At 34.4% G+C, this 9,111-nt stretch overlaps 1 protein-coding gene and 1 non-coding gene across 2 annotated transcripts; one reads left to right on the top strand and one right to left on the bottom strand.

Annotated features, from left to right (window-relative positions):
- Window positions 1-592: 592 nt before the first annotated feature.
- LOC130445251 (jerky protein homolog-like) lies at window positions 593-1,315 on the bottom strand. Its single transcript, XM_056780808.1, has one exon. It carries the CDS (start codon window positions 1,313-1,315, stop codon window positions 593-595), a length of 723 nt encoding a protein of 240 aa, XP_056636786.1.
- Window positions 1,316-6,644: 5,329 nt separating this feature from the next.
- Window positions 6,645-6,751, top strand: LOC130446149 (U6 spliceosomal RNA). Its single transcript, XR_008910114.1, has one exon. It is a non-coding gene; the product is annotated as a U6 spliceosomal RNA (small nuclear RNA).
- The last annotated feature ends 2,360 nt before the right edge of the window (window positions 6,752-9,111 follow it).

Here is a 9,111-nt window from a genome sequence, read left to right as displayed (position 1 = left end):
GAATAAGTAACACTAAAAAATATATGAATAAAAAAGTAAGAATATGGTATGTTTTAATTTCTAAATAATTTGTAATCTTCGCTTGCTTTACACATCTTTGATTATTCATAAAGGCCATTTCTTTTAATCTCTGAAGTATATCATTTAATGGAATATCAATTCTTCGGCCCATTTTCATACAGGTTAAAACTTTTAGCTACTTTAGCGTAATTAACATTTTTGTTTTTGTTATCTAATTCCGAGCCCTCATTCTCGCCAACTTCAGGTTCATCTCCATCTGTTTCTTCCAGCGTTAATAGGTCTTCATCATTTTCAACCCAATTACGTACTTCCACGTTTGTAAGATTTGGTTCTGCCAAAACATTAAGCATTCCAGCAACATCTAAAAAATATAGTTAAATAAAAAAAATAACATCTTTATTTACCTTCCATATCTCTATCCAAAAAAAGCAGATTAAGGCGTAATTCATTCAGAGGAATTAGATCTTCAGCTTCATATTCAATGTCTTCATCGTTATCGGACATAATTTTGTCCCAGCACTACAGCAAGACTTCCCAAGCTTTGCATAGCAAACATACTGCATCTTTTAGGTTAAGAGTTTTTACCAACGTAACAACGTTCGTTATTTGATAAAATGTGGGCTAAAAGGCTTTTTCGGTAAAATAATTTTATTAGTCTGATTGCATTTTGATCCATAGGCTGCATGAGTGCTGTACAATTTGGTGGGAGTAATAATGTTGTAATTCTTCCATCTTCACTAGTTAGCTCTTCTACAGTTCCATGACTTGAGGCATTTACCATGATTAACAGCGCTTTTTCAGACAAATTATGACTTCTTAAATGCCTTCTAGTCTGAGGTATAAATGATTGATGAAACCAATCTGTAAAAATCTTTGTAGTAATCCATGCATTAGCAGGGGATTTGTATTCTACGGGAATGTCTGCGTTTTTAAATGCTCGTGGATTTATTGCCTTTCCAATCATTAGCATCTTCAGTTTATGTGACCCATCTGCATTGCAACAAGCTAAAAATGTTACCCGTTCTTTGCTTATTTTTCGACCATGTGCGGACTTCTCTTGAGAACTAACCAGCGTTTTTTCTGGCAACTTTTTCCAGTAGAGGGCCGATTCGTCTGCGTTGTATATTTGATTAGCCACAAGATTTAATTGTCGTCTTACCTTCTCTTTAAATGTAGTCAAGAAAGGATTGACGACATTTTGATCATTGGATAGTATTTCGCCGCATACTTTTAAAGCGCGCAGACTATGCCTATTTCGAACAAATCCAGCCCCTGTTAGCTTTAAAATTATCATTTTCATATGTTTCGGTATAAAACTGTCTTGCTTTAGCAGATAAAATTTCATAGGAAATTGGGACATGCCTCGATCTTTGTCTACAAAACCACGCATACAAACAAAGTTTTCGTTTCAGGATATTCAGCTTTTCGCAAAGTTTTTCTGCGCCCTGGGCCAGAATCACACTGACTAATAAATCTATAAAAAATATACACAATTGGGCAACTGGTTCCTAAAAAATGATACTACTCTTTAACTACTTTTTTCCAAAAAATTAGCAGTGTATTTTAGTGCCACTAACATCTTAGTATTATATTTTATAATAAAGTATTGGTCAGATGTTGCTTTAGTGGCCATAGAGTGTTATATCAATGATTATTCTTGTCTATCTGACAAAAAATTGACTTATATTTGCAGGTCTTCACGTCAAATTGATGATGTATTTAGACTACCCAAAAGAATAAAAATTATTTTTAGATCGTATGGTAATTTTTAGGAACAAACTATATAAAGAAAAGCACTAAAATTTTTTTAAAATTAATCCTACCTGTCGATTCTAGACTTTTTCTGTTTTATGTCACAGATTGTAAATCTTCCAACTCCAAACTCATCGGCCAACACTTTTCACTTTCTCCCTTGTTAAGTTTTTAAATAATTTCACTTTTTGGTTTTATGGACAATGTCTTGTGTTTTCTTTTAGGGGCCATTTTTATTTTAGCAAATATTAAAATAAAAACCCACTTATATCACCTAAAATGGCATTACAAACATCCCAGCAAAGTATGTAAATATCACTGCACGAAAGCGTACAAAAGCAGTGAAAATGCTGCATACCTATTTAATGTGAGTCCCAGATATAAACAAAAGGGTAATTGGGGGAGTCCCTGAACATCTAGTTATAATTTTTATAGGAAATAGGCATGAAAGTACAGGGTCGGATTATCGAGTACTATGAAATTCGGATTAGAGAGTATCCAATGCATTGAAAATGCTTGTTCGGACTACTGAAGAATTCGGATTATCGAGTCTGTACTGAAGCTACGATTTCGAACATACGGCTCTGGCGTTAATTCTTATCGCAGACGTATTTGGAACATAACGCACGACATTGCAGGCATCTCGCAACTCACATGCGATTGACTGTGAGGTTGTAGAAGTTTCTGGCAGGATATTGAAGCTCGCTGATGCGGATGGGAAAAATGAGCCGTAGCGTACTCTCTTGGTTCATTAGCATAACTAATACTTTTATAGATTTGACGGTAGGTAACACGAGGGGCTATGATGTCCAGCCAATCAGAAAACAGCATTGATATTTGACATATTTGAGTTATTTTGATATCTGAAATGGGAGAGTAAAAGTGTTGTAATATGCCATTCGGTGTGTTATGTTTTTTTTTCCAAAAATTTTGAATATTCCTTTCCTATTGTGGCACAGTAGTCACCTGTTTTATTTATTCTAAAATTCAAGTTTTTGAAGAAATTAATTTGTTATCGACCTCCCACTCCATTCGAGAAATTCAATCAAACCTCGAAATTAATTCGAACTTTTCCTCTAAACTTCAAGCAAAAGTAAATTTTGTAGTGATTTTATCCATTATATTCGCTGTTCTACAGCTGCCAAGTTGGGAGTTCCAATCACCAAGGATCCAATCACCAGACTACAAACTCAACCTTAACTCTAGCATCTGGGAACCGAGCTGAGAGCTGCAAACATCCCGGATTTCCATAGATAAGTTCCAATCTTATCTTTAATATATAAATTAATCTGAGTTGTTTTCTTTGAATTCATAACTCCTTTTATTAATTTAATTAATGCCAATTTATTATTTTTTTTTCAATAAATTTATTTTTTATTTAAACCTTTTTTTATTGTTCTTAGCAATAAATATTAATTCGGATAATCGTCTCCGGGGATTGTTTTATATCGTTTCATTTTTATTTTTGACTTAATTCATAAGGTGTTTCCAGTTTTTCCTTTTTTTTAATTAATTGTAACATCGTTCGTTAAAAAGCTGGCAGCGTCCAATTTAATATTGATTGTTCACACCATCTAAGTACCAGTTAATTAAATACTTCAACTGAGACCGAATACCACTTCCTGAGGAAGATTCTCCTGCCGAGGAAGTAAGATTACAGTGTGTGTAGTGTCAAATTGAGAATGAGAAAGGTAGTGGAACCAGAAATAGGGAAATACCAGAAAGGTTTTAGGCAAAGAAAATCTACAGTACATGCCGTACATACTATAAAACAAGTGATTGAAAAAAGCTATGAGCACAACATTAATATGCAAATGCTATTCATCGACTTCAAAAAAGCATTCGACAGTCTGAAAAGGAGGACGATTATAAAGGACATGGAAAAACTACAAGTACTCCAAAAGTTGATAAGATTGGTGAAATGACTATGCAAGGGTAATAAAAAAAACGGACCAGCTGTGGACTTTGAAATAAATGCTGGGGTAAAGCAGGACTTTCAGTGGTATTGTTTAACATTGCAGTTGAAGGCATAATAAGAGATGGAAGTATCATTAATAAATCAATACAAGTAATAGCATATGCTGATGATTTGACTCTAATACCAAGAGACCGGCAAAGTTTCGAGAACACATTAGAGAAAATTGTAAAAGAGGCAGGAAAGAGAGGATTGAAAATAAATCAGAAAAATATAAAATATATGGAAATTGTAAGAACGGAGGAACTTTGCAAACAAGGAACAGTAAATGACCTCATCTTCGAAGTAGTCGACACCTTTAAGTACTTAGAAACAATGATACGGAAAACTAGACAAAATAAAGAATTCATGCGGGATATAGGGCATGTAATAAGTGCAAAACTATAATGCAGAGCGAAGGAATTATTCTAGCAACCAAATTAAGCGTGTACCAGACTGGGATAAAACCAGTAGTTACATACGCCGCGGAAACTATAAAACTAACAAATATAGACATAGAACAACTAAGGATATATGAGAAGAGAATAATTGGGAATATTCATGTACCAGTAAAAGTCGGGAATAATGATTATAGATGACTTATGAATTATGAAATTAAGAATTAATCAGAAAATGAGAATATAGTAAATACAATTACAGCAAAAAGAATACAATAGTACGGACACATTAAAAGGATGGAAAAACGGCAGGGTACAAGGAAAATTACAGAACGGAGACCGAGCGGAAAAGATTGCCTGGTAGACCAAAAAATAGATGAGAAGATCAGATTGTGTAAGATATGGAAAATCTGGGAGTGCAGAAAAAAATGGAGAGCAATAGTCGAAGCTGCAAAAATATGTTATAAGCTGTAATTAAATAGGGTGAAATGTAGGCTGACCACCCACATAAATACAGGGTCAAAAGAGCTCAATTTGAGCGGCTACAATTTTTAATAGAATGTATAGCCTTGTATATATAGAGAGAGAATTCTTTGACACTCGCAAAACTGTATAGTTTGTGCACGTAAATTGGCGGCATATGGGAAAATTTTAATTATCAATTTTACGAAATAGAGTTATTCTTTATAAAAAGTTCTGCAGAATCGGTTCGTAATATAACATCCCATATGGTTAGCAATGTCTTAAGAGAATTTTGTAATAGAACTGTTACATGTATAAAAAGAAATGAAGGATATGTTGAGGCATTAGTAAATTGAAGATAGTGATTATTCATTAGTATTTATTGTAACAAAGTAAATTATGCATACAAACTTCATCTAAATGCATCGATAGAATGTTACAAACTAGTGATAAGCAACTTAAAGGTTATATTAATGTTCGATACAAATTAAGAGATAATTGTTTTTAAAAGTTTACTTAGAATTTTTTAATAAAATTTATAATTAATAAATCCAATGCATTAATGTGTAAACTTAAATTTCCAACGTAATCGCAGTAGATAGAATGTAGAAAAAAATATTTTTTGAATGTAAATAAACAATGTTGAATATTTGAAAGCTATTTTTAATTCTAAACATCTTTTCTTTACAACAATTTTCAATATTGTCACAAAGAAAGGTACTTTACTCTAGAGCAAAAATCACATTTTTCGACAAACCTCGTATACGACTGAAAAAATTAAACATCTGATAATTGAATTTTAGGTTTTGGACCATTCAGAACTTTTTATGAGGGATAACTTTTTTTCGTAAAGTTAATAATAAAAAAGTTTCCCATATGCCGTCAACTTACGTGGACACACTGTAAATAATGAAATCCTATGAATTATTTCTAGCTTTAAAATCAAGAAAAGAAAATCTCTAAGCCGCAACTTCCTTTCGAAGTTATTTTAGAGAATACACGACTATACGAGTCTATAATAAAAATAGAATAAAAAAACCAAAATAACGCATATCCTTAATGTCCCTATAACTTATCCTGATATGTTTCAAATTTACCATTTGTACTCACCACCTGTTCCTTACAAAGAACAGTTCAAGGCAATCGTCCCGCGAGATAAATTCATGTTGAAAAGTTACACTTTACATTTCGAAATAAGTTTTGAATCAAGACTTCCCCTGAAGTTTACTATTGCGATAGCCAAGAAATTGAAGAATTTGATAGCCACTAACCGTGCGAGCTTCTTGTATTGAACATGAAAAATACTTCTCGGTGCAAGCTAGTCAACTTATCTTTATCAAAACCAAAATTTCATCAACTGGGAAACACCAATAATTGAATAAACGTGCTTCCAAGCGAAGAGATCCTACCAATGACCTGCGGACAGCAACAAGAATTTAGAAAGCTGAAAAGAATCTTCTTAATCGAAATCCCTGTAGGATGTGGCATACAATCAAAAACACTAACGCTAGCAAATGAGAAATCCACAGCGAATAGCCAACCAATAATTCTTCCAGACATTACCACCACTACTAGCTTTAAAACTGGGGGTACCGATAGAACACATGAAGTTGGACCAATTCACAGACATCCCAAATCAAGAGACAGAAATCTACTCCTTCAAATTGGATTACCAGAGTAAACTATACACGCAGCGTGTGGACTAAACTGATTTACACCATGATGGCAGGAGCAATCGCAGCCTTTGCTTACAGAAAGTTCCACATCAGGAAGAAGACAACATACCAGGCTCCTGTGGTTCCATCACTATCGATTCAACTCTCTCTTGCATCTTGAGTTGAAACTTTGTCTGGAAGACCTTTTTGATGACGCAGTAGAAGATAAGCGAAGTTGCGAGCGTTGCAGTATCATGATATATAAGACGATTGAACCAGAGATAGCAACATTAATTATTCATTATTGTTCATTACGGTTAATAAATATTTTTGTTTTTAAAAACGGACTCCAAAGTCCTCAAAAGTTAATTCACGTACAAATTATTTCTTTAATTATTTTATTTACTTGCTTCGGCAGTACATATACTAAAATTCGAACGATACAGAGAATATTAGCATGGACCCTGCGCAAGGATGACACGCAAAATCGTGGAGCCTTCCACATGTTTACAATATACAATCTAGTCTAATAAAAATCAATACATTTCGATAGCCACTGACCATAGGAGCCATATACAGCCCATCAAGGCATACTATCACATCAGACGAATACAGTGACTTTTTACGACCACTAGGATCCCACTTCATAGTTGCCGGTGACTGGAAAGCCAAACACACATCCTGGGGATCAAGATTAATCACTCTAAAAGGAAGAAACCATATGCACACCATGCAGATATTGGATCTAAGAACCTTATCAACTGAAGAATCCCGTACTGGCCAACAGATCTAAGTAAAATAAACTAATAGATTTTGCAGTAACTGAGGACTTATCAGATATACACTCTCATATTGAAAGCGATTTAGGTTTAGAATCAGATCACTATTTTAGTAACACTAAGTGCAAACGTTATCTGGAGAACATGCTTCCAAAATTATATAACAAGAGAACAAACTGGGAGCAATTTCAACACATAATAAACACCAATATAAACCTAAACCACAGAATACAGGAGCCATAAGATGTCGACGAAGCTGTGGAATACTTGTCAAACATTATACACAAGAAGTAGCTTGGAAATAAACGCCAAAAATTTAAAAAAAATGGCAAGCAAACAGGAATCCTTGGGATAAGATAATTCTGAACAGATTAATCCACCGTATCAAGAACGCCTTAAGTCAAAACAAAAACGATAATTTTAACTACTACATAACTAACTTATCTATCTCTCCTTTAAGGAAACCCGATGGAAACTGAGCTCGCACAAATGATGAAACAAGTAACACGTTTGCAGAACTTTTAGCTAAAGTTTTCACCCCACTTCCATCACATAATCCAATAATACCTGTCGAGATAGAAACCTACTTAGAATCTGCCAACCAACTATCACCCCCCCTAAAAGCAATAACCCCATCAGAAGTGTGGAGACAGTACACAAAGCTCCAGGATATGATCTCGTCACCAGGAAAGTATTGAAGCATCTTCCAAGAAAACTATCGTATTAACCACCACAATATTCAATAGATAATACAAATCAATCATTTTCCAATACAATGGAAGTATACATAGATAATCATGTTAGCGAAGCCAGGAAAATCTCTTACAGACCACTTATACAGGTCAAATAGTTTACTACCACAACTATCTAAACTCTTCGAAAAAATTCTGCTACACAGAACAGTGTCATAGATTAGTGAACGATATCAAGCAAGCACTAGAACAAAAGGAATAACGTGCTTTAGCACTTTTAGACATCTAACAGGCTTTCGACAAAGTATGGAATGACTACTGTTCAAAATAAAACAAAAATTACCCCATCATATCTTCCTTTTACTTAAATCTCACCTTAGTAAGCCAAAGTCCAAACCTCCTTATCCAATTATCAACCCATAAAATCAGGGGTTTTCCAAGGAAGTGTTCTTAGACCTTATCTGTACCTTATGTATGCTGCTGATGTTTCAACTAACGACGATACTTTAATCGCTACCTTAGCAGATGATACTGCAATAATGTCTTCAGATACAGACCCTACAAGAGCATCAGAAAAGCTACAATACCACCTAAACGTTCTACACGGATTGCTACATCAGTGGAGAATGAAATTCAACACTGACAAATCCACACAAATCACGTTCACCACAAAACGAGGGGTCTGTCCGCAAGTGAGCATTAACGATATGCCTATTCCGGTGAACACACGTGGACCAACAATTAACTTGGAAGAAACACATACAAGCTAAAAAACACAACTAAAGGTAAAACTTCAAAATATGAACTGGCTAATCGGCAGACGATCGCAGTTAACAATGGAAAACAAGATACTTATGTACAAAATCATCTTCAAACTAATATGGACACATGATATAGAATTATAGGGGTTGCAGTAAACCATCGAACACCAAGATACTGCAAAATTTCAATCTAAAATACTTCGCATAATAGTTAATGCTCCATGGTTTATAAGCAACCACATGTTACACTCGGTATTCAGTTATTCAGACATCAGCGATAGGAAATAAAACCCACCGAGATTCACTAATATCCAAGCTTAGCTTTACACTGATCCAATGGAACAAAGAAGATTGAAAAGACGCTGGTCAGAAGACCTCATAAAGTGATCTACGGAAACCCATCTGCGGATGGTGCACGCCTCAAGTCATTTAGAAGAAACCATATCATTTACTCATTACTCTGTATTTTTTGAATTTGCAATTAAATTAAACGAAAATTATTATCATTTTATATCATATGTATTTCTTCACACCTGTTTATGTTTAAAATTACCGCGGTTTTGTACCGTTAGTCATCGGTGTTACTTTCTAAAAAAACCACTCGGTGAGCCGAGTGCCAGCCTCGCCTAGTCCGGTT

This window comes from Diorhabda sublineata, chromosome 6 (genome assembly GCF_026230105.1).
Source record: "Diorhabda sublineata isolate icDioSubl1.1 chromosome 6, icDioSubl1.1, whole genome shotgun sequence".
Lineage (NCBI taxonomy): Eukaryota > Metazoa > Arthropoda > Insecta > Coleoptera > Chrysomelidae > Diorhabda > Diorhabda sublineata.
Note: the sequence above shows the minus strand (reverse complement) of the source record. Positions and strands in the feature narration are given on the sequence as shown.

Bases quoted from the DNA above. Each gene is read 5' to 3' on its own strand.
- LOC130445251 (XM_056780808.1), bottom strand. From the start codon at position 1,315: ATGATAATTTTAAAGCTAACAGGGGCTGGATTTGTTCGAAATAGGCAT.